This window comes from Vulpes vulpes, chromosome 7 (assembly GCF_048418805.1).
Source record: "Vulpes vulpes isolate BD-2025 chromosome 7, VulVul3, whole genome shotgun sequence".
Taxonomy (NCBI): Eukaryota; Metazoa; Chordata; class Mammalia; order Carnivora; family Canidae; genus Vulpes; species Vulpes vulpes.
This window is the reverse complement of record NC_132786.1, coordinates 85,884,372-85,911,508: the sequence shown is the minus strand read 5'-3', so window position 1 is coordinate 85,911,508 and position 27,137 is coordinate 85,884,372. Positions and strand designations below refer to the sequence as shown.

General features: G+C 40.0%; 1 protein-coding gene across 1 annotated transcript in view; it reads right to left on the bottom strand.

The window, feature by feature from the left end:
- Positions 1 to 27,137, bottom strand: part of ASB4 (ankyrin repeat and SOCS box containing 4) — a 59,971-nt gene that overhangs the window by 12,548 nt on the left and 20,286 nt on the right. The window contains exon 3 of the mRNA XM_026003723.2: positions 283 to 773. Within this exon, the coding sequence (XP_025859508.1) occupies positions 283 to 773 (491 nt within the window). The remainder of the gene's footprint in view (positions 1 to 282; positions 774 to 27,137) is intronic.

Below are 27,137 nucleotides of genomic sequence, written 5' to 3'. Positions count from 1 at the left end.
AGAAGCTGCTACCAGGTCACTGGTGCTCACACAAGGAATGGAGAATTACCTGCCACTCTTGTTCTCCTTCTTACCTCTCGGCCCCAGATTTCAAACAAACAGGACCAAGACAAAGCAGCCAGGGTTGTGTGTGTAAATGCGAGGTCAGTTGGAGAATCAAAGGGAGTTAGGCTCAGATAAGCTTGAGTTACCAGGAGAGTTGAGATCAAGTCATCCTTGGAGTCTCAGGGGACCCGGCTGAGCACCTGGCTCTGTACTTGGCACCCTTGGACATAAGCTCACCTTGTGGAACTGTGGAGGGTATATGCGAGCAGCCCCGTGGTTCAAGAGCAGCTGATAGCAGATCTCAGGCTGAGCGGCCGGGCGCACAGAGGTGACCTTCAGCACATACTGGATGGCAGCACAGCCGTTGATGTCCATGAGGTTGGCTTCGGCGCCGGCCTCCAGCATCATGTGCATGAGCACGTGGTCACAGTTCCAGGCTGCCTTGTGCAGCGGGGATTTGAAGTCATCATCCCTGGCGTTAACCTCGGCCTTGTAGTCCAGCAGCATGCGGCAGATGAGGTGGTGCTCTCTGCTGTACTCCTGCTCCTTAAAGCGGAGGGCCCAGTAGGTTGCGATAGCCAGCGGAGTCTCCATGTGGGCATTCACGCTGTCCACGATGGCCCCATGCTCCACGTAGAAGGCCACCAGCTCCGAGAGGCCGAAGTGGGCAGCTGTGTGCAAGGGCGTCTCCTCATCCTGGTTGTTGGTCTTCATGTTCACATTGGCCCCTAGAAAGATTGAGGAAGATAATTACCGAGTAAACGTATGTTGCCCTTATTCCCAAGGTTCAAGACATTTCCTTCCTGGCTGCTTCCCTTTTATTTTTTATTTTTATTTTATTTTATTTTATTGCTTCCCTTCTAACCCTCTGACTGCCCTACATAAGCCCTGCTTTTCAGGGTTCTTTGTTGGCCCCCAGGGAAGTCAGGCGTTTGAAACAACAGTGCCATCTCCTGGACAAGCAGCAAGTGCACCAGGGTTGGGTAGGTGTGGGGGGACAACAGAGGAAGATTTTGGAGGGAGAGCTGGAGCACTCTGTTGAGATTTTGTTCTTACCCCCAGGTGAACTGGGAAGCACAAAGTGATCCCTATCACTAAATAGCTTTTATTGAATAAATAGCAAATATCATTGAAAATAAAGGTGATATTGTAACCTTGGGAGCTCCTACAAGTGGCTTTAAATGTCATCAATTTCTTTGAATGTTTCACGAAATCATGTTTGTTTTTTATTTTGGTTTTTTTTCTCTTTCAAAGCTGGGAAACCTGAAAGTTTGGTCCAAGCAAACCTTAGTATCATGGAAATTGCCCATCGCTGACTGCAAACAGCTGGTACTAGAGCCACCCAAGTCTAAGGCTCCCTTGGAGTACAACTGGGGGAAAAAGAGAAACACACACGCTGTGACCACCAAACTAGCCTATAGGTCATATTTGGCTTGGAAAGAGGTAGAAGCCAGTATAACAGAAATACTCATTGAAAGAAAGAGAATAACTTAGAGACATATTTGATTTATGGCTGATAATCATTGTTAGAAATACAAATTTGTGCTGTTTGGAAAGCTCCGCAGAAATTATTTAACCAGATCCACTTGTTTAACGCACTGGGAAGTTGAAGTGAATTTTATTTTTCTGATAGAGCATGTTAAGTACTAGAGTGGTCAACTTAAGAAGCTGAAATTTTCCTTCTCTGCCTAATTTAATGGGGTGAATGCGTCGACCCCTAGGGGGCCTACTCTATAATCAATTCTACTGAAAACTTCTATAGCTACTTCAAGTATAATTCTAGCAAGATTTTTTATTATGATGATTGTTATTTCAGCAACTAATATTTATTAGGCACTTACCATTTGCGACATTCTGAGCTAAATGCTTCTCATGTATTGCCTCATCGAATCTTCCTAGCAACCCTTTGCAATACGTGCAATTTTTACCCTAATTTTACAGATTAAAAAATTTGTACTTAGAAGGGTAATAACTACATCAGGCTAAGAAGTGATAGAACGGAGGTTTAACACCAGTCAGGCTGGCTTCCAAATCTCTTACCACTGTACCGTTCTACCTCATAATACAGTAGTACTAGAGTAGTACTAGACATAGTACAGTAGTACCAGACTTTTCTAGAAGAAATCTTTTCTGTACTTTGCTCTCTTTTGGTATTTGAAAACTTGAAAGGACTAGAGAAATCACATTGCATTTTGTTAATTTTTTAAAAATCTGTTTTCCATTTATTGTTCCCCTACCCCCTTTTTAATGGCATCCTGTGGTCAGGTGGAACTTATTTGAGAAAGGCAATACTCCCACAAACATGCTCAGGCTCCTGTACAAAATCAACCCCCCAGTGAGGCTTCTGCGAGCACTTTGCTCTATAAACTCCGAGGCTGTCTATTCTCTCAACTTGCAGAAAGCAGAATTCTAACCAAAGATGGTCTCACACGGAGCCATCTGTGTTCATCAGTATTCCACCCCGGAGAAGTTCTGGGTCAGGTGTCTTTTCAGGTCAGCCCTTCTTTGCTCTGTAGGGAAATGGAATGAATAAGAATGGCTTCCCAGAAGCCAAATGCAGGGTCACTTCAGACACTGGAGAATTTCCAGTAAGGAAAGGAATCAAAGGGTCAGGATGAAAATTTTACGGGCCAGCTTGGAACAACCACATCCTTTATTTTTTAATGTACTTAGACATTTACAATTGATCCTTGACCTGTTGGTACAACTAGATGTGCTGCATAGTTCTCTTTTCTGAATAGATCTTTATTTTTTTATATTTGAATTGTATCTCTGAGTGTAACTTTTCCAGAGAACATATAAAGTAGGATGATTCTAGGAGTTTTTTTTATTTTAGATTTTGTGATTTATTCAAGAAATTAGTGACCTCAAATATAAATTCTTGGAAATCTTTAACAAATATGCTTTTTTACTTTTTTACTTTTTATTTTTATTTTTTATTTTATTTTATTTTTTTTACTTATTTATTCATGAGAGGCAGAGAGAGAGAGAGAGAGAGAGAAAGAGAGAGAGAGGCCAAGACACAGGCAGAGGGAGAAGCAGGCTCCACGCAGGGAGCCCGACGTGGGACTCGATCCCGGGACTCCGAGGTCACACCCTGGGCTAAAGGCGGTGCTAAACCGCTGAGCCACCCGGGCTGCCACTTTTTTAATTTTTAAAAAGGTTTTATTTATTTGTTAGAGAGAGAGCACAAGCAGGGGGAGTGGCAGGCAGATGGAGAGGGAGTACAGGCTCCACACCAACCCTGGGATCATGGCCTGAACCAAAGGCAGACCTTTAACCGACTGAACCACCCAGGCACACCAAATATTCTTTTTTTAAAAAAGATTTTGTTTGAGAGAGAGAGAGAGAGAATGAACCTGGGGAGTAATAGACGGAGAGGGAAAAGTGGAGACCCCACTGAGCAGGGAGCCCTACCAGAATCCAATCCTAGGATCCTGAGATCATGACCTGAGCTGAAGGCTAACGCTTAATAAATACTCTTAATGTGAAAATACAAAATGTTAGTTTTCTAGTACTGCCATAACAAAGTATCACAATCTAGGTTGCTTAAAACAACAGAAATTTATTCACGGTTCTGGAGACTGGAAGTCTGAAATTAGAGTGTCTGCAGGGTTGGCTTCCTCCAAGGGCTTAAAGGGAGACTGTCTCCTGCCTCTCTCCAGCTTCTGGTGATGGCTGGCAAACCTTGGTGTTCCTTGGCTTATAGATGTGTCACTGCAGGGTCTGCCTCCATCTTCACATGGCCTTCTCTCTGTGTCTGTGTTTTCACATGGCTGTCTTCTTATAAGGACACCAGTCATCCTGCAGTAGGGGTGCATCCTTCTCCTACTCAGCTAATTACATATACATAACTATATATACTATATGTATATGTACATATATACACATATACATATAGTTATATATATATATATGTAAAGAGAGAGATAGTTTTTAAAATACTGTAAAGCCATCACTCGCAGAATCATATCCCAGGTCAAGAAATCACATACCTCCCAGACCCAGAGGGGCCCTCCACTTTTCTACTCTCCTTCCCCATCGCAACTTCTGCATCCTTCTGAGGGTACAATTCTCCTGACTACTATGCATTTCTTATAGTTTTATCACCCTTGTATATATCTCTAAGCAAGATAATTTAGTTTCATTTATTTTTGAACTTTATATAAATGAAATAATAAACCTATTCTTCTATGACTTGCTTCCTTCATTCAACATTATGTTTGTGAAAATAATCGACGTGATGTTTAAGCTGTCATTTGTTCATTTTATTGTGTTCTGTCTCACTGCACAAGTTATCTACAATCTATCCATTCTACTGGTGACGGACATTTCTAGTTTCAGGCTCTTCCAAACCCTGCTGCTATGAGTATTTTTGTACATCCTTTGTACCCTGGTGTTCATGTGCAGGGATTCCTCTGGGTTCTATACCTGTGAGTGGAATTATTAGATCTTTGGGTATGCATACCTTCAACTTCATCAGATGGTATCGAACAGGTCCAGTTGTTTACATTTCTGTAAGCCATGCATGAGGGTTTTTGTGGGGCCACATTCTCATCTGTGTTTGGTATTTTTGACCTATTTAATTTTAGCCAATCTGGTGGGTGCATAGTGATAGGTCACTGTGTGCAAATGTTTGTGCCCCTAATTACCAATTAGCTTAGACAAAATTTAATATTTATATTGACCAACATTGACTTTTGTTTACTACCATCAACATTTCCATGTTGTTACAGAATTTATTTATCTATTTTTTAAAAGATCTTATTTATTTATTTGAGAGAGAGAGAGAGAATTGAGACAGCATGAAGGCTGGGGAAAGACAGGGGGAGAGAGAGAAGCAGATTCCCTGCTGATAAGGGAGCCTGATGTGGGGATCCCAGGACCCCGGGATCCTGAGCTGAGCCAAAGGCAGATGCTTAACCGACTGAGCCACCCAAGCGTGCCATTACAGAATTACTTTAAATGACATTTAAAAGTAACTACATGATACTCCATCATAAGTCAGTTTACCTGACTATTGAATATAAGGATTTTTTCCCCAACATGTTGATCTTGTAATTAATGCTACAATTAATAAATCTGTAAGAAAATTTTAGGATTATTTCCTGGGCATAAATTCCCCCCACATAGAGTCATTAGGCTGAAATGTGTGAATTGTTTAAAGATTTTAATGAATAATTGTCACAAGTTATATTCATGTGTAGCAGTGATATTTCACTCAGCAGTATGTTGTTATATATATATTTTTTATTTTTTATTTTTTTGCTAGTTTGGAAGGTAAAAAATGGTCTTTTTTAAAAATCTAAATTCATTTGATTATTAGAGTTTGAACACTTTCTCTGTAATTATTAACTAGTGGCATTTCTTCTTTAATTCATTATACATTACAGCCTTTCTGCTTTGTTTACATTTATATGTACCCTTCATTAAATTAGGATGTAGGCCTATATTATCATAATTGCTACAAATTTTTAACCACTTTATTTTGATTTTTCTTAAATACAATGACATCAACTTTCAATAGTCAAATTTTCCCCATTTTTAAAAAAAAGTATTAGACTGTCCTACTCCTCTTAGAGGTTGCATAGATATACAGATTAATTATAATTTAGTTTTTTACACATTTAAAAAATGTTTGACATTTGATTCATCTGGAACTTATTTTGGTGTAGACATCAATTTAGGAAGAATTGACATTCTTACAATAAAGAATCTCTCTGTGCAGAAATATGGTCTATTTCTCCTATAGTTTTCTTTACACTCTACACTATACCTCCTGAAAATTTGTAGCAATTTTCATTCTAGGGAATAAATTATTCCATTCGGGGGTAAATTCTTTATGGGGTAAAGTAAATTTTAATGAGAGAGAACCCTTCACGAACCCTTTAATTTATGCAAGATGGTTTCCAGAAGTAGTCTGGAATGGTAGCAAAAGAGATAGAAATTTTAATTTATACTGATGATAAAGAGCAAGGATTTTTCAGATTCTGTCTATGGGCAAAGAAGACAGAGATTTAGGTAGAGTAAGAATAGGATGAAGAGGGGATATAGGATAAGAATTTGAACAGAAAGAGTGAGAGCTAGCCACATGAAATGGCTAGGCCAGGCCCAAGGGAAAAGATAATGTTCAAGCCAGGATTACAGAAGGACACAGTGTCAGTCAATATTAAATTCTGTCTTCCCATACTCTGTGATAGTATCCTTTCCTTACTTCCCAACAGATAGAATCAATTTCATCAGTCTTAGTATGAAAGTTCACTTTCTTATTTTCCAAATAAAATTTCCTTTTTTTTCTTTTTTTAAAAATTTTTTATTGGAGTTCAATTTGCCAACATATAGCATAACACCCGGTGCTCATCCCATCAAGTGCCCCCCCTTCCAAATAAAATTTAATTGCCTCAAGTGTCCATTTGTTACATTGGCTGATCTTCAGTGCTCAGTCATCACTGTGGCTCCATCTGCTGGGCTTTGCTCCTCCCTGCAGGCTCCAGGTTGGCCCTCAAAAGCATCTGCTCCAGAGCATCCACGTTCCCAACTTCTCTTGGGTCAAGAAGTACATAAGAGTGGGAGCAGAGAGCATGTCTCTTTCACTACAGAAACTGTCACTTCTCTATCTTCCCAGAATCAGGGAATCCACATCCCCCACCATATCCCTAAACCAACCCCTGCCTCCTTCCTGTCCAGATGGACTTGATTTCCCAAAAAGCCTATGTGTTAGTGGGGAGATTGGTGGTGAGGTAGAGGACCAGGCCAGCCCAGTGCCCCTCAACCCTTTAAGACAGCCTTATTTTCTGTCCAGCTTCTTTCAACTTCCTCTAGGTTAGAAGAATGAACGTAAGGAATCTCTGTTTTCTGTGTTCTTCAGGGATTTTGAGTTTCCCTTAAGCCACTGACACCTTTGGTCCCAAGTAACTCAATATTGAACATTTTATCCATTCTTTGAAATGCTCTCTTCAATAACAGGGATCAAGTGTTCATCTCAAAACTCATTCAGTGATTCTGTAAATATTTACACTGTTTCTATTCTGCGTGGGTACACAGAGACACCAGTGTACACTATGGTCATTGTCGCTACTATCAAGTCATTTACACTGGAGATGAGAGAAAATAAACACACAAGTAAATATGTTACAAGACCATTTCAGAGAGTTGCAAATATTATGGAGAAAATAAAATGGATGTAATGATTATGACCGTGAGGGCTGGCTACCAAGGAACTGACCTCTAACCTGACAGTAGCTGTGAAATATTAGGCAGAAAACTTTCTGAGCAGAGGTAACAGTGAGAATGAAGGCCCAGATGGGTGAACAAGCTTGACACATTCAAGGAACAGGAAAGATACAACATAAAAGTGAAGTTACAAGCATGATGTTGGACCTTTTAGGCCATATGAGAAGTCTGGGTTTTATTTGTTGGCTTCAATCATCCTAGCTTGATGTAGCAATTCATCAAATTTGTAGTAAAAAGTTAAAATATTTCACGGTTTTAGCCTCAGTGGCATATTTGGTGCCCTTTTTAGATATTTTAATTCAGTATCATTGTAACAGAAAAAACGTACACCTAAGCAAAAAAGAAAATACTCCTTTTATTATTTTAATTTCTTTTTATTTTCTATTTTTTTATTTTGGAAGAAGGGCAATGCCATCATCTTTCCTTGAAGACTTGCCTACATTTCTTTGGTGCTTGCATACCCTGATGTATCATCTGTTTTTCTAAGCTTTCTCATTTTACATTAGACATACCTTTGTGGGGTATACATTACTGGATTTTTAAAAAAATCATAGAGTATGCCTTTCAATAAGTAATTAAGTTAACTTTTGCCACCAAACAGCTATACATCTTTAAACGGTGCTGCCCATATGAGTAGCAGGTGCTGGGAACCAAAATAAGGGAATATACATGATTTTCATAGACCTATCTTTTTGAATAAATTTATACCATAGCATGCTCTGAGATTAACTTATTTTTATTAAATAATTTTTTGTTAAACAATAAGGCACATGTTTAAAAAAATCAGAAATTTAGAAAAACTTGATTGACAATTTCCTAGAACAGACACATTTACAAAGACACTTCTCTTAACTGTGTTTGTTTTCAGATCTTTTGGCAATTATTCCCATAACTCCAGCTAATGGATTTATCTATTTATTATTAAATTTAGATAGCATTCTTTACTTTCTGATAAAAAACCTAAGTTTTTGTTTATTTATACTTATCCTTCCTCCTTTCAATATTTGGTCTTTTCATCATGTTTTAATTCTTCTGTTGGAATATTGAAACTTTACTGCACCTAATTTTCTATCCATGAATTTGTTACCTTATCTCCACCACCTGCTTTATGAAATGAGGTTATCTCCAAGATATTTCCCTCTTCCACCTACACACCTCATTTCTGACAGCTACAATTTATACTGTCAAAGCTGTAAGGTTATTATATTCAGTTCTATAACCTCAATCTAGTCTTTGATGTTTTGTCCATGGTTACCTATAAAAGTTTTTCAACTAATAAACAGTATTTAGATGATTATGACTTAGAAGTTGAGGTCCTTTTGGCCTCTAAGTAGAAATGTAGAAATATGAGCCATATTGCAACGCAGCCAGTAATCTCTGATCATGGCTGGCTTTGCACAGAACCTCTCACCTAGAAGGGCCCTACATTTGGTTTAATGTTTTGTTGTCACTAACTTGAAATTCTTAATAACTTTTAAAATAAAAGGCCTATATTTTCATTTTAGGTTAGACCCACCAAATTACGCAGTCTGTCCTTTCTCCAGCCCACGCCGGAAAAATTGAGTCCTTGAAGCCAGTGCATAGTATGTTATGAATCTTCTGCGCAAGTGGTAAAGTTTTAATTGACTACCTACTATGTTAGGAAAAAGGGCAAGTTAATAACTAAACTTAAAATTTCACCAGCCACCTGAGAGCATCCACCTCAGAGTGCACTGGGGTCTCAGAGCGGTGAACTCGCTCACATGCTCGAGGAAATCAGCCTGACGGAATAGGTGGCCAGGGTGTATCCTTGTAGGACGGCAGGGAAAATAAGGTACTCATCCCCTTGTTTATCCTAACCTACCTACCATTTGCCCCTCACAATCTAATCTGGGGTTGTTAATCTTGTGTTTATTTCCACCAAAAAAAAAAAAAAAAAGAAAGAAAAGAAAAAAGAAACAAAGAAACGATCCTTCTAAAACAATTTTGATCACTGCATTTGGTTTTTGTAATCACTGAACTATAATTATTTTATTTCTCTGTGCATATCTGTATGGAGTCCTTTAAACATCTGCCAAATTCAGAAGGTGGCCAAGCGTGATTCCTAAAAGAAAGAACTTTCAGGCTCTTCTTACCTCTTCTCCCTTTCCCATGCACCAGCTCTGCATGGGTTTGGAACCCATCATTAGTAAACTGGGTAAGAAGGGATTAGAAGTGTTGGGTGAGGAAACAGAGTATGCATCCCTTCCGTAACTGGATGCTTCCAGTCTGCAGTGGACTTGAACAAGGGGAAAGAAGAATTTAAGTCAAGTCTGAAAGATCAGCCCTGGATGTCCAACTTTTGAACTGAGAATGACTTTTGACACTTACAGCGACTGTATAGCTTTTCTTACCTAAGCATACCAGGGAGATATGGACCCACCTGAGTTTTCTTCCCACAGTAGGGGAGAAACTAGATTCTCTGAATAATTTAAAGAGACACAGGAAAACAAAAATGAAATTCTTTTATGAATAACATCCCATGTATTTTGCACCATTCACTTGATAGTCCTATATCTAGTAAATTTTTCATTCAGGGCACCTTTTGGTATGCTTTGTAAGAACTCAAATACATGAGACTATTTTTTCATTGTGATCATACATTAAAAATAACATTGAAAGAGTGTAGAATTCTTGGGTAATTTTCTCCACAATATTCCCTAAGTTCATTCTACTCTTTTTTAATATTAAACATTATGGAGACATGAAAAACCACCAGGTTTTTGTTCCTTTAAAAGAAATCTACTTTGTTTTATTGACTCCTTTGTACACTTTTGCTATTTCTTATTGTTGACATTGAATATTTTATTTAAGATATATGTAGGCTTAATTTTTTCATTAATTTTGCCAGGAACCAAACACCCATTTCATCTCTGTGTGAATAAGTGTTTTTTAGACAAGAATTTTGTTCTTCTACCCTGATTTTAAATATTGGCCATATGGAAAAGAGGAAACAATTCTTTATTATTGAAAGCTCTAAACATTTTCTTTTTGCTTTAAATTTTCATCACCTCCTAATTATCAATTTGATAAGAAACTCACTCTCCCAATTTTTTAAACCCCACTCCTCAAATGCATACGTGAAAACATGGTAAATTATTCATGGCTTTCTTTTTAACATCACATTAAAAAATATACTTTTCTTAGAAAAAGTACTAAGACAGGGTGAAACGCAGTTAGTGTCTGATTAGAGTGGCCTGCAATACATATGAGGACATCGGAGACATGGAGAAAATATTATCCTCAGTTATAATATCAAGGGTTTGTGAAAGAATTCGGTTTAACTTAATAACCTCAGGTATAGATTTAGACTCATCTACTGGTTTTGCCTGAGATGTGTCAACCTCTGCAGCTTGAAGTTCACCTGCCTCAATTTCACCATGCTAGGGCTTGATTAGGCTTTTGTGCAAGTAAAAGACAGCACATTTGTTGCGTGTTCCTTTATGAAAATATTAATAATGTCTGCTATTTTTCAAGTACTCACTAAGAGTTTTACATATATTGTCTCACTTGTTATTAACAGCAAGCATTCTTTAGAAACATCTATTATTCAAAGGTTAGATTTCTTTTTTCATATTCAGGCTTTTCATTTTCTGCGTGTTTTGGGATTGTTTCTCAAGTCTGCTTCTTTGTCAAGGATGCAATTTTGTGCAGTGTCAAGTTTGTTATTAACTGTCACCAACGCGTATTTTCAGTTGGCTGCTTTGTTCTAGTTTCAATTTTGCCCTTTCAATCTACAATCTATGGCAAATATATTTTCCTGTATCTTTCCTAGTCTTGTCTTAAATGAAATCTTAAATGAAATACCATTTCCTGTATAGCCCCTTGTTTCTGATACTCACATTCTCCAGGGTCTGGAGTCGAGAACTACCTTTTTCTAGATCAACAATGGTCTTCTGAACCATTACTCTCTCACCCTTGTGTACAACCCCTCATCCATTAAGGTTTATATCACCCAGTGAGGTGACGTTTTATCCCTTCTTATCGATGATTTCACAAACACCCAGTCACTCTGCCATTTGCAATGAGGACATAAGTATCTGGCCCAGTCTTTCTTTCTCTCTGTCCTGATGTCATCCTGCAATATCTTTGCAGATGCCCCATCCAACACGGTCACACTCACGAGTCCTAAATCTCCTGGAGCACATTGTATTATAATTACTGAATATCTTACTGGTTCTTCTTGCAGCAGCTTCCCTCTTGAAGGTTTATGCAACTCTGCCCTGTTGAAATCAGTTCGAATTACTGATTCTAGTTGCTCAGTTGCATCTCTATTCTTCCCCTAGCTAGGTTATTCAACTTTTCCTGGACTGCCCATTTATTTTCAATTTTCCTTAGGCTAGGATTTCATTAGGATAGACAAATTATGCTGTTATAATTATGCTACTCACATCTCAGTGGCTTGATGCGATAAAAGTGTATTTCTAGTCTTAAAACTACATTGTAGTTCCAGAACCTATGTCCTCTATTAGCCCTCTTTTGGAAGCCACCTTGGTCTTGTGGCTTCACCATTTTTGCCTGAGGTTTCCTCACTGTCACAATACCATGAGGAGAAGTAGACTTTAAAAGTCCTACATGGGCATTTGACCACCTAGAAGTAACTAATTTCTTCTGTTGATATGTCATTAGGCAGAAGGTGCCTATGATCCTGCTGAACCGCAAACAGACTAGACTAGAAAGTGTGGACTTCCGTGAACCTGGACGGGGAGAGAACTGGATACTGATGAGCCCTCGTTGTTCTTACCACCGCTGAATTAAGTTTCTGGGTTACGACAAACTAAACAAAAATGCTGACCAATTCAATACTCACCTTTACTTTCTCTTGTTCATTTTAGAGAAGAGGGTTCTCAACTCAATGCAAGACAAATACCTCCATCTTTGCAAGTGATCATAGGTGCAGCAGTGGAATGTTGCTCCATGAATCGTATCTCTTTACTATATATCCAACACCTCCCTTTCCATCAACTCTTTGTCATCATCTTACAAACCTACTCAAGCTTCTCCCAGTCCTTTTCTCCCTTGTAAATACCCTCTGATTTATTTTGATCTGTTTTAGATAAACTTATTGAAAGTGAAGTCTCTGCTTTCTGTACCATTTCCTCACCATCCATGATCCCCTCAGCCCCTCATAGCCCACTTTCCATTCCCACCACTCCAATGGAGCTGTTCTGACAAAGTCACCAGCAGGTTTCAATTGGTCAATCCCATCTACCACTTTCAGTCTTCATCTTACTACACTTCCCTGCTATACCCAATAGTGTTGACAACTCACTTCTGGAAATTCTATTTTTTAAACTGTCCTGGAATGCTTTCTTCTCCCTCTCTAGATATTCCTTCATGATTTTTACATGATTCTTCCTCTTCTCAACCCCCAGTTATTAAATAAACACTGGGTATCATCATTTTCTCCCTGCACTTCTTACTGTGCATGGCTTCCTTGAACAGTCCTAACTACTCTTTTCATTTGATCTCTGAAGAGATGACTCTCAAAACTATATGAGCAATCATATAGGTAGGTACACATTCTTCTCAACACTATCTGGCAAATTTACAAAAATTGATTCTATACTAACTAGGCCAAAAACTCATCTGCACAAATGTCAAAGAACAGGGATCATTGCAGATCACTTTGTTGACCACAACACAATTAGAAGTTAGTAACAAAAAAAATGAGTTTAATCTGAAATATATTTACAAATTAAAGGCACATTTATAAATAACCCATGGGTCAAAGAAGAAATTGTATCAAATAAAATATCATTAAAATAAATTAAAGATATCATATTAAAATAAATTAATGGTGTCATATCATAAAATAAACTCACTATCATTATAGTAAATAAACTATGTACCTCCAAAAAAGGAGAGGGATAACCCAATTCAAAATGGGCAAAGTGTCACTGCAAAGAAGATATATAAATGGTCAATAATCACATAAAAAGATGCTCTGTGTCCTTAACGATCAGGGAAGTACAAATCAAAACCACACTTGGATACTATCTTATATCCACTAGGATGACTATGATAAAAATACAGATAATAACAAGTGTTAGCAGGGATATGGAGAAATACACCCACCAAAGCAGATCATCATGGAATTTCAGAACACCAAAAAGACAGGATATGATAGGTCATAAATAAAAGATGGAAAAAATAGGCTGCCTGGGTGGCTCAGTGGTTTAGTGCCGCCCTCAGCCCAGGGCCTGATCCTGGAGACCCGGGATCGAGTCCCACGTCAGACTCCCTGCATGGAGCCTGCTTCTCCCTCTGCCTGTGTCTCTGCCTCCCTCTTTCTCTCTGTGTGTCTCTCATGAATAAATGAATAAAATCTAAAAAAAAAAAAGATCCTCAAAAACAGATACTATATCTATTTGTCTTTGTGCCCTCATGAGTGGTACATTCATTCATTCAGTCAACAAATATTTGTTGAGCTCCTGTTCTATACCCGCTACTGTTCAGGGCTCTGGGAATAACCTAGTAAAGAAGATAGGCAATGTCCCTAGCTTCGTGGAATTCATATGTGAGAGAAGAAGACAGACAAGAAAGCTAATTCATATATAAAGTTACAGGTAGGGATGTGTTATGCAGAAAAATAGAGCCGAGTGAAGTCTTGGAGGATGATGAGGGGAGAAGAGGAAGTATTTTCCGTAAAGGCACCAAGGATGTGACATTGGTGCACCACAGAAGGAAACCATATGAAGAGCACGAGGGAAGGCTTTCCTGGTGAAGGAGGCAGCAAGGGTACAGGTTTGGAGGTAGGCACGAAGAAGCTGGATGTGTTCCAAAAATGCAGAGAATGCGAGTATCCAAAGAGGTGAGCAAAAGAGGGAGTCAGTAGGAAATGCTGCTGGTGACGTCAGCAGGGGCCAGATGAGCAGGGACCAGATGATGTCAGGCTCAGCGGGTCACAGAAAAGACTTTAGACCATAGACTACATGTGAGGAATGAATGTGAGGGAGAGAAATGGTCTGATTTACTTTTTGTGAAAATCGCTCGGGCTGGCTGGGTGGAGGTTGGGCAGTAAAGAAGGAAAGCACAAAAGCAGGGGCATTATTGAAAGTCTGCTATCATAGACCAAGAAGAAAGAAATAAGGCAGCCTGGGTAGGGTAGCCCCAGCAGAGAAGGTTTAAAGTGGTTGGACTGGAGATAAAAAAGGTGTGAGGTGTGAGGTATGAGGGAAAGGGAGGAAGAAACAGAGGTGCCTTCTAGGCTTTGGACTTGAGCTATGGGAAGAACAGAACTGTCATCTGTTAAGACGGAGGCAGGAGCAGGAAACAGTTCCAGTCTGGACATGGTAGGTCCAAGATATTCAAAATCTAGCAGAGATGGGTTATAAGTCGGTGGATAAGATGAGCTGGAGCTTGGAGGAGAGTGAGGGTGAGGCTGGGAGACACAAACCCCAGAGTGAACCCCATTCAATGGTATCCGAAGTCAAGGGACGAGATCAGATCACCAAAGTGAGTTTAGAGAGGAATTGTATGTCTTCGCCTGAGCCCTGGGGCCCAGCAATGTTTAAAAATGGAAAAGAACCTCCACACAGTTTTCCAGAGTGGCTGCACCAGTTCACATTCCCACCAAGTGTAAGAGGGTTCCCTTTTCTCCGCATCCTCTCCAACATTTGTTGTTTCCTGCCTTGTTAATTTTCCCCATTCTCACTGGTATGAGGTGGTATCTCATTGTGGTTTTGATTTGTATTTCCCTGATGGCAAGTGATGCAGAGCATTTTCTCATGTGCATGTTGGCCATGTCTATGTCTTCCTCTGTGAGATTTCTCTTCATGTCTTTTGCCCATTTCATGATTGGATTGTTTGTTTCTTTGGTGTTGAGTTTAATAAGTTCTTTATAGATCTTGGAAACTAGCCCTTTATCTGATATGTCGTTTGCAAATATCTTCTCCCATTCTGTAGGTTGTCTTTTAGTTTTGTTGACTGTATCCTTTGCTGTGCAAAAGCTTCTTATCTTGATGAAGTCCCAATAGTTCATTTTTGCTTTTGTTTCTTTTGCCTTGGTGGATGTATCTTGCAAGAAGTTACTGTGGCCAAGTTCAAAAAGGGTGTTGCCTGTGTTCTCCTCTAGGATTTTGATGCAGTCTTGTCTCACATTTAGATCTTTCATCCATTTTGAGTTTATCTTTGTGTATGGTGCAAGGGAGTGGTCCAGTTTCATTCTTCTGCATGTGATGTCCAATTTTCCCCGCACCATTTAATGAAGAGACTGTCTTTCTTCCAATGGATAGTCTTTCCTCCTTTATCAAATATTAATTGACCATAAAGTTCAGGGTCCACTTCTGGGTTCTCTATTCTGTTCCATTGATCTATGTGTCTGGTTTTGTGCCAGTACCACACTGTCTTGATGACCACAGCTTTGTAGTACAACCTGAAATCTGGCATTGTGTTGCCCCCAGCTATGGTTTTCTTTTTTAAAATTCCCCTGGCTATTCGGGGTCTTTTCTGATTCCACACAAATCTTAAAATAATTTGTTCTAACTCTCTGAAGAAAGTCCATGGTATTTTGATAGGGATTGCATTAAACGTGTAAATTGCCCTGGGTAACATTGACATTTTCACAATATTAATTCTGCCAATCCATGAGCATGGAATATTTTTCCATCTTTTTGTGTCTTCCTCAATTTCTTTCAGAAGTGTTCTATAGTTTACGACCCAGCAATTGCACTGCTGGGGATTTACCCCAAAGATACAGATGCAATGAAACGCCGGGACACCTGCACCCCGATGATTATAGCAGCAATGTCCACAATAGCCAAACTGTGGAAGGAGCCTCGGTGTCCATTGAAAGATGAATGGATGAAGAAGATGTGGTCTATGTATACAATGGAATATTCCTCAGCCATTAGAAACGACAAATACCCACCATTTGCTTCATCGTGGATGGACCTGGAGGGTATTATGCTGAGTGAAGTAAGTCAATCGGAGAAGGACAAACATTGTATGTTCTCATTCATTTGGGGAATATAAATAATAGTGAAAGGGAATATAAGGGAAGGGAGAAGAAATGTGTGGGAAATATCAGGAAGGGAGACAGAACGTAGACTCCTAACTCTGGGAAACGAACTAGGGGTGGTGGAAGGGGAGGAGGGCGGGGGGTGGGGGTGAATGGGTGATGGGCACTGAGGGGGGCACTTGATGGGATGAGCACTGGGTGTTATTCTGTATGTTGGCAAATTGAACACCAATAAAAAATAAATTTATTATTAAAAAGATGGAAAAGAGACACAAATTGAGGAAATGAGACTGAAGAAAGGCAGTGAGGAAAGAGATAAATGGCTTGGCTCTATAAATGCTGATTAAACCGAGCTGTTTTTCACATAGTCTCTTCTCATAAGTTTCTTCTTTAACAGCTACCTGTATTTTTTAAAAACATATTGAAAACAGGAAGCAAATATCACAAACTATTTCCTTCTGTCTACTGAAGTGAATCTTTTTCATATCAAAGCTTATCTGCCAACTCCTCAGAATATTGCTTCTCATCTCTGGGGATGCAGACTTTTCCTTTTAGAGCCCATGTTTATTTATTCTTATGTTTATTTTTAATTTACTCAACCTTAAGGAAAAAAGATATCTTTCTAGACGTGGACAATGCAGATGCAGGCACTGAGCTTAGTCACCTAATAGTTATTTTATTTTTTATCTTTTTAATTCAAAAAAAACCCCCACACTGATGAAAATTTAGCAAAGTAACCATAGATAAGACTGAATAACTCAGACTTCAGGAAATGTACTATTATCATACTATTTGGCACTAATCTTGTTGGGCTCATGAAGTCAGACCATATCTTATGATTGGGAATGGTGTTTTTGCAAGGGAAATGAATGCTACTATTGTCATTTGACTGAAAAAGGAGCTAATCCTCTGGAAGTTTGTTGGGCTCTTGTGTTTTTTAAAGGCCAGAAATTTGGAGAGAGGGAATAATGATTTCTTCCTCTACCCGGGGACAAAACTCTTATTTGTTCTGGACTCAGAACAATATAGGCCTAGGCCAGCCTCAGGGGTGGCTGCTTGGAGGCAGGAGTGGAATGAGACAGGAAGGTGATGAGGAATGCATAGAGTGGTACTCCTCTCCTGAGGTAGAATTTGGGGGGCAGGGGGCAGTAGGCAGCTAGTGGCGCATTCATTAGGTTAGCTAAAACCAACTGCAGGAGGAGAAATTTGTCACGCAACAATGGGCCTTCCCTTTCAAGTGGTGACCGTGCAGCGAAGCAGTAGAGATGAAGCCCATCTCAGGGGCCAGCATGAACACAGGTAAGTCACTGCTGAGGATTCATATAAGGAAAAGGGGTTTGGGGGAAAGGCTACTTGCTAATACAATGTGTAGACAATTAGAATTATTCTACCCAGGGGGACATATGTGGTCTGTGTCCAAGCTGGGGAAACCAGATGTTTGACTACACAGAGCTTGAGGACAGGCCCTGCGTCTGAGGGAAGAGGGACATTACTCCCCTCCACCCCCAGCATCCTTTGCATTTCTGCCTTTATGTCAGCCCCTTATCTGTTAATGTTTCATGCAGGCCATGTCCCCCTTCAAACTTTGCATGGAATTAAGCAGAGAACTCCAAAATTTGTGTCTGTTTTTCACAGAAAGGCAGTTACAGAATTATCCTCTCCTGAGTTGTCAGGGTAACACTCCTTCCCTGTGGGCCAGCATATTTTTCTTAGACTCCCAGTTGGACTTCTTTTTTACCATCTTCATACTTGAGAGCTCTGTGAGACAGGTAGTGACTAATCAGCTGAGAATACAAGATCTTCTCTAATTCCTGACATGAAGCATGCTGTGAGTTGTATTCTCAATGGATTTAGACTGATAAATTAAGGGGGGGGGGAATTTGTGCGCCCTAAATCTAGATACCAAATGTGTGAGTCAATCTCTTTCTTTAACTCTTGGGGGGCGGGGGGGCCATCTGTCTTGTTTTATTTAAGAGAGTATAGCATGTGGCATCTCATCAAAAATGCACATCCCAATCCATTCCCCTTGATGATATAATTAATAGAACTTGCATGCATTCTTTGGCTTATACTTTGTTCATATATTTAGTTCACATCGTGTTGCTGAAGGATTTTTGGAGGTAAATCTTAATGCATTTTTGTAGGTATTTAACAATGAGTAGGGAAAGGTATATTAGCTCTGGTCTGCGTTAGCCCAGAAGAACCCAGCTGTGGCAAAGTCATCATGTTGCTGAGATCGTAGTTCAAGTATAAGTCAGGACGTGCAGGCTGAGGACAGAACGTAATGGTTCAAGGAAGGGCTGAGAGATCTGGATACAAGAGGTGCAAGGAGCTGGAGTCAGGGTAGCATTGAACAGCAGTCATGAAGACTGAAAAAGTTAGGAAGTGAAAATAATGGAGCAATAGCAAAGGCTGGGATGTGATAAAGTGAGTGGATGGCTGACCTGGAGTGAGAGGCAGGGTGTGGGATCTGAGGTGACCCCCGAGCTATAAGGGTGAGTTTGGGTCGGGAATCTAACATTGAAATCCATCCTCAGTGATGGAATAAGGGAAGTGAACCAAAACCAGGAGACAGATGATTAGGAGATCAGTAGGAAATGACTAGTATTACAGTAGATGACAATGCTTATAATAGACAGAAGGTGAGTGTAGTCATTTCTTACTGCTGCAGTAACAAATTACCACAGATTTAGTGGCCTAAAACAACACGGATCTATTATTTATGGTTCTGTAGTTCAGAAGTTCAACATAGGTCTCCCTGGGTGTGATGGTCAATTTTGTCTGGCAACCTGGTTGGGCCATCATGCCCAGACATTTGGTCAAAAATTATTCTGGATGTTTCTGTGAAGGCTTTTTTTTTTTTTTTTTGGTGAGATTAGCATATGAATGAGTGGACTTTGAGTAAGCGGATAATGTGTGCACCTCAACGGATTAATTGAAGGCCTGAATAAAACAAAGACTGATTTCCCTTGAACCAGAAGGACTTTGCCAGCAGAATGTGTTTCTTCCCAGGTCTCCAGCTTGTCAGTCCACCCACAGTTTTTTGGACTCTTATCTCCACAATCTCATGAACAAATTTGCTAAAACAAATCCATCAGTATCTTCCCCTTGCACCCTGCTGATTCAGTTTCTTTGGAAAACTCTAACACAGTGGGCCAAGATCAGATATCAGCAAGACCATGTTCCTTCTGGAGTCTCTAGAAGAATCTGTTTCCTAGCATTTCTCAACTTCTAGAGGCCACCCACATTCCTCGGCTTGTGGCCGTCTTCCTTCATCTTCAAAATCAGCAATGGAGGATACAGTGCCTTTCAGAGATCAGAACCTTCCTTCCATAGTCACATTTCCTCTGATCACAGCCAAAAAAAAAAAAAAAAAAGGCTCTCCAATCCAATTTTAAGGAGATGGGCCAAATTGGATAATCCAAGATCATCTTCTCATCTCAAGGCCCTTAATCCAACCACATTTGCAAAATCTCTTCTGCCAAAAAGGTAGCATATTCATAGATTCCAGGGATTAGGATGTGGACATTGCTGGAGGGTCATTATTCTCCTACTACCATGAGAAACATGAGATAGAGTTTACCCTCAGATCAGACACTGGAGGGAAGACTGATGTACTCAGGGTTGAGTTCAGTTCTTCCTTCTACTTAAAACCCCCAATTTCACTCTTCTATTCCAGCATTTCCCAAAGTCTACTGTGTGGAATATTAATACTGTAAGCTACATTAAAAATAAAGACTATAAATTCGTAGATCTATGAACCTTTATATACGTACAATTCACATTTACCATATGAAGATTCTGGGAAATCCTCAGGTGAGTCTCTCTGTCTAATTTAACATGTGTTTTCCCAAACCTGTTTGACCAAGGAACAATTTTTTTGTAATACTCATTAACAGTCCCAGAATCAACATTTAATATAATGGACTTTGGGAAATGCACTTCTTGACAATACAAAGGTAAGAGATGGGGAAAGAATCAAGCACGAAAATCCACAAAACTTGTTTGAGTTCCCTAGAATTGGCTTGGATTATGATCAGCATCCCCATTTAGTAAACAAAGGCTGAGATTCCAAGAGATTATCACCTAGATAGCAAATGGGGGGGGGTACTATCAGGATTTGAACCCAAGAAATCTGACTCCAGTACATATGTTCATAAGCAGTATACTTGAATGCATCTTTTCATCTCCACCTGTATTCGAGCTCCTTGGATAGAATACCACCGCCAGTCACATATGGTCTTATCAGCTATGGTGGGGAAGGACCCAGTGTTGCAGAACATAACAACCTAAACCCTGTCATCAGGGACTGTGCACAAGGCACAGTTCTAGAAGAAGCTGAGCGAGTGGCAGGTGTACCTGTCCAGTCTACAGAGCAGACAGATTCACAGAATAAGGCAACAGTGCAGTCCCCAGACTTACAGTCCTGGCAAGGATTCTAAGTAGCGAAGGGAGGGCAGCACCACCTAGTGGAGAAAGCCAGTACTCTGCTCTGAGGTGGTTCTGTCTTTAAAACCTGGGGTTACCATTAACCAATTTTTCTGAAGCTTAGCGTTTCAAATCTGTATATGGGATAGTAGTAGTAACTGCATAGAATAACTGTGAGGATTGTGGCACTAGAAATGCCATAGCTGTTTATTATTATTATTATTATTGTTAATAATAATAATTAACTCCAGGCCGACTTTTCCTTGGGGTTCTTATTCAACCTTTTCCTCTTGCCACCACCCAGGTTAATTCAACTTCGCTTGCAAGAAGTGAACTTACTTCCTGCCTTTACCACTCGGTTCTTTGGATGGTGTGGCCCTCTTAATTGAAGAATGTTTCCGAGGGCTGCTGGGACTTCTAAGGCTACAAGTGAATGAAAGCAAAACATCCTCCAGGGGCTTCCCCAGAAGTATTGGGTCCTCCGTGGCTCTCAGTGGGACCTGGCTAATACCTCTTCTGACTACCCGAGAGATATTTTATCTCAGAAAAGAAAGGGATCTACTCTGTTCTGATTAACTTTCCAATTAGTAGAAACTTCGGGAAGCAAGCATGTGCTTGATTCTTAGCTTCCAGTTCTAATGCTTTTACCATTTTTCGTATTGGTGTGCTTTCTTGGTTAGCCTAATAGAAAATTGAGCCAAGAGCCTTGGATTCGTTTGATGTAATGATTTTACCTCCAAATCTGGGCCCTTGAGTCTCATTCTAAAATTGTTTAGATTATCTTCCATTAGTTATTCCTTTTGGAGATTACAAAGAAGACACTTGCATTTCTGTTTATAAAGCTGGTATCTTTTACTAAATGGTGTTTAAAATGTTCAGGGGATAATATGATCCAGGCTCCTCTGAGTAAGAAACAAATTAGAGACATGCTGATAGGAAAAAAAATAAAGTAGTGCAGGCCCCTAAAAACTTTGTCTTTCTAGTTATAGAGCAAAGATAACACAGCCAGACTGAAAACTCACAACACAAGTCACATATGGCCTTTGGTAAGATAATTTAAAGCGGAGAGACCTCTAATACTGACAGTGGGCAAGACGCTGGAATGAACACTTTCCTTCTGAAGAAGCACTTGGGAGTCATCTGGAGAAGCACCCTGAATCTAAGAAAACAGCTCTGGCGTAGTCATACAGGTGAAACAAAACAATGAGCATTTGGAGGAAAAAAAATTGCTAACAACTAAGTTTAGTGACAGGGATATTTAACTTGCACCAAGTTGTTTCTATTTATTTTAAACCTTGCTGTATCACATTGTCAGAGGCAGAAATTAGAAATTGATCAGTGTTGCTTTTAATTAAAGAGTTTAATTTTAAGGAAAATGAATTAATGGATTTTTAATATATCTTTTTCAATCACTTATCTATACCTTTGCTGGAGCAAATCCAGAAAAGCCAAATAAAGTCATTAGACCTAGAAGAAAAAAGAAGCAATTTCTGTGTGGAGGGTCTGCTTTGTAAACCCAACCTTCCATGTACCAGGGAAAAGCAAAGTAGAGATAAACAATTGCCGGGTGCGGGGTGGGGGGTGGGGAGTGCAGCTCATTTTAGCAGAAGCATTGACAGTTCTTCACATCTTTTAATTAAACACACTTCTAATATAACCAGCTGTCTTCTCATATTTTTTTTTCAAGAAAAGCCTTTAAAAACAGCTAATGGTAGTGATTTTTTTTTAAGCTGATGGAATTCTAATACAACATGTAAACTTCTCTTTTATGTAGGCAAAGTCACCTTAGGACAAAGTTTTCTCCTAATTTTTTAATTAGTCGAATGTCCTGAAAGATCAGCTGTATACATTTTTCAGCAAGGGATAGTGGGGGCCTCATGGACCCAAACCAGACAGAACAGGGCCTCCTCCAATCCTACCAATTGTGTGAACCGGGGCCTTGGTTAACCTCGCTGGGTTTCCGATTCCTCATCTACAAAAGGAAGGGAATAATATGCACCTCACATGGTTGTTGCAAGGATTAAATGAGACATTTTATTTTAAAGTACCTGACATCCCACATCGTAGCTGCTTAATATATGTTCTTTTCCTTTCCATTTCCGTCTTCATATGCATATATACCAGCAACATCAATTTCCTTTATATGTAAAGCTGATGCTGTTAACTTTATTAGGCTAGATTTTCCATTAAGCATTTATCCTTATTCATTAGCTAGGAGGACTGACGCACAAAGATATTAAATTATTTACTCAAGTTTAATGAATGAAATTGAAAACCTTTTTCCCCCGCTTACCATGAATGTGCCCTTTTCAGTATGCAGAGCTTTGTTGCATTTATTCAGAAGCTATCGCTAAGTGCTTCGTTTGGAACACAGGATTAATGAGCCCCGAGACATGGCGTTGGTCACCATGGCAACCCAACTAGCTTTGCCCTGTTCGAGCTCAAAGAAAGGATGCAGGATGCTTAACTCTGGCCTGCAGTATATAGCTGGGTGTTCTTTTTCTTATGTCTGGCTCCCCATTGCTGCTTCCAATTACTCCCTAATTCTCTTGAAAAAAATAAATAAAAATGAAAAGAACATCCTAGCTTCTTTGGGGCTCTGCTTTTTCATCTATACCACCTGCCTTCCTTCCTGAATACGTTTATCTCCCCATCAGTTTCTGAAGATTTTGGCTGACTGACTCACATTATCCCTTGCCACACAAATTCTGGGTGACTTGAACAACCACATGGATGACTGCCCAGTGCCCCAGTCTTTCAACGCCGGATCTCATTCTCTCCAATAACTTTCTCCTCTTCGCTGACCCGGTGACTCCCACCTACACTCATACCTGGACCGAGTCATTATTTCCAACTGGTCAGTCTCCAGAAATCACAGATTCCTGCATTAGATGTTCTGACCATAGCTGCTTATCTTTGTATCTTGGTTTTGTTAGAACCCCTCTCTGCGTTCTCTTTGTCCAGTAGCTATTCCTTACTTTACTCCTCTCTCGACCCAGCTTTCTTCTGTATTGCATCATTTCAATTACCCTCCTGCCAAAACCTTCACCCCCTCCAATTCTTCCAAGCACCCACCTGGTGCTATGAAGGAGCCCAATTATGTGCTGTCTCAGAGCCTGCACCCAAGCGGTAGAGAGCTGTCTAGCAAAGATCCCAGGCCAGGCGATGTGCCAACTGTACCAGACTGGTGCCACCATAAAATCCAACAGAACACTCATCCGAATCCCCGAGACTGGTCAGCCATCCAGTGATTCTCTTTGCTTAATTTATTCCCTCACTCTCCATCATGATTATTTCAGACCTTTTCCACCTCCTGGATTCTTTAACTCCTTCCTCTCTCTCTCACCCCTCTCTCAGATATGCTCACCTACTGTTTTACACAGAAAATGTCTTACAGGTGGAAACTTCATAAAGCCTTCCACCCCTCTCAACTCCCATCTTCTCCACTTTTTGCCTCCAGCTACACTGGAATGCGACCGACCTCTCTAGAGTCAATCCCTCTATCTGGATCTAGATCTCATTTCCCAAACTTCTCAGAACACTCATGCCCTAAATTACCCCTTCTCTCTCTGTCTTCAATGTCTGCCCCCCATTGGATTTTGCCATCAGTTTTTTAAATGCTCAGGTTTCTGTCACCTAAAAGAAGACAATTCTCAACCCCATTGCCCTTATGCTTTGTCTTGTTGCTTCCTCTCCACAAACACTCTTCTTCAGAGGGTTTGTTTGCACTCACAAACAACTTTTTTTAGTTATCAATTCCCTCTGCTTTGATTGCTGCATCCATGACTCAACTATAATCTCCAAAGCCCTTCCGTGTCATTTTTTTAAGATTTAAAAAAAATTATTTATGAGAGAGAGAGAGAGAGAGAGAGAGAGAAAGAAAGAAAGAGAGAGAGAGAGGCAGAGACACAGGCAGAGGGAGAAGCAGGCTCCATGCAGGGAGCCCGACATTGGACTTGATCCCGGGCCCCCAGGATCACTCCGTGGGCCAAAGGCAGGAGCTAAGCTGCAGAGCCACCCAGGGATCCCCCTTCCATGTCATTAAATCAAACTTTTAAATTCTCAACTTACCAGATTCCTCAATAGTATTTGACATTTCTGACTTCTCCCTTCTTCATACTGTCTACATGTAGGAAAAGAAGCAAGGAGTGCCATGGACCATAAACTAAAAGTCATCTTGCCAGGAATGATGATGGAATCGTTCTGGGTCAAACCCACTCTCCTCCCTAGTTCTAGGACCTGCGTTCCACAGAACATTCATGAATACTCCACAATCAGCAATCAATATGGTGCGCACTGCACTATGCTGAGCCAAACTCTGCTCTCACAAAACATAGATTAGTGAGGGAAATGGATACTAATCAAAGAATTAAACAAAATGTAAGTGGCACAAAGGAAACCCATGTGCTATGAGCATACAGAACAACATAGGAACCTAACTCCATGTAAGGGAATTCAGGAAGAATGATGTTTGGGATTGATGTCAGATGAAGGCCTTAGGTGCTAGAAGTTAGCTCAGCCAAGAGGAGAGGGCAGAACATTCTATACAGCTTGTGTATTCCTTATTCATTCCCAGCCCTTTCCCCAGTTTGGCACCTAGAAAACTGGCAAGTAGGCCTTTATTTTTTTTTTAGAGAATCTGGCCAGCCTAAAAAAAAAAAAAAAATCCAAAGATCCTATGTCAGAGATTTCTCAAATACAAGGCCCAGCCAGATCTCACATGGCAAAGCTAAGAGTTAAATAACCTTACCCATACACTGAGGTTCCAAATCAGCTTTTAATCACTCAGTCTTATCAGCAGATAGCTAAAGATTATAAAAATTTAAGGAAAGCCTTTAATATGATAGATAGAGACAATTAAAAAAAGAAAAACAGGGATCCCTGGGTGGTGCAGCAGTTTGGCGCCTGCCTTTGGCCCAGGGCATGATCCTAGAGCCCCGGGATTGAATCCCACGTCGGGCTCCCGGTGCATGGAGTCTGCTTCTCCCTCTGCCTATGTCTCTGCCTCTCTCTCTCTCTCTGTGACTATCATAAATAAATAAAAAAAAGAAAAAAAGAAAAACAGAAGGGGCATCTGGGTGGCTCAGTGGTTGAGTGTCTGCCTTTGGCTCAGGTCAGGATCCTGAGGTGCTGGGATTGAGTCCCACATCAAACTTCTCAAAGGGAGAAGCTCTGATGTCTCTGACTCTCTCTCTATGCCTCTCATGAATAAGTAAATAAAATCTAAAAAAAAAAAAAAAAAAAAAAAAAAAAAAAACAGAGAAAAATAATCTGGAGTAAATTTCCCAGGAAGGAAAGCATAAAGATAAAGAAATACAAAACAGGAGAAACAGAGGAGCCTGGGTGGCTCAGACAGTTGAGCATCTGACTCTTGATCTCAGCTCAGGCCTTGATTTCAGGGTTGTGAGTTCAAGCCCCAGGTTGGGCTCCATGCTGGGTGTGGAGCCTACTTAAAAAAAATTAAAACCAGGAAAGACAAGATAAGACAATTAGAGAAAAAATGCAGGAAGTATAATATCTAAATAATAGCAATTCAAGGAAGAGAGCATACAGAAAACAGAAGAAAAAGACTCAGGAACATTTCTCAGAATTCATAGACACGAACCTTTTAGAGTTGAAAGGACCCAGTACGAAGGATGAAAATACACCCACCAAAGCAGATCATCATGGAATTTCAGAACACCAAAAAGACAGAAGATGATAGATTATATATAAAAGATGAAAAAAATAGGGCAGCGTAGGTGGTTCAGTGGCTTAGCGCTGCCTTCAGCCCAGGGTGTGATCCTGGAGATTCGGGATCGAATCCCACATCAGGCTCCCTGCATACAGCCTGCTTCTCCCTCTGCCTGTGTCTCTGCCTCTCTCTCTCATTCTCTCTCTCTCTCTCTCTCTCTCTCTCTCTCTGTGTTCTCATGAATAAATAAATAAAATATTTTTTAAAAATAAAAAATAAAAGATGAAGAAATAAAATGGCTCCTGATCCTTCAGCAGCAGGACTAGAAACTAGAAGGAAATGGAGAAATATCTTCATTATTTTAAAGAATAAAGAAAGAATAAAGAATAAAGAAAAATGATTATCAACCTAGAATTCTATGCCATGTCAGCGTAGGATAAAGGTATTCTGAGGAATGTGGTGTTTTGTTCCCTTTCTCAGAAATTCAGTAGAGGAGGTATTCAATTCAAATAGGCAACAAACCAAGGTATGGGGAGACTCAGGGTCCAGGACACAGGAAATTCAACATGAGTGAGAGGCAAAGGGAATCTTCAGGATGGTGGGGAATGGAGATCCCAGGAGGACAGCAGTTGGAGCAGGTCTGAAGGTTCCAGAAGGGATTTTTTTTTGGTAAGAAAATGGAAATGACCATATACTTGTTGAGTTGAAATATTTTCAAAAAAGATTAAAACCTTTGGTGAAACGTTTGGGGTTAAAATAGTGATGATCCACAGGAAA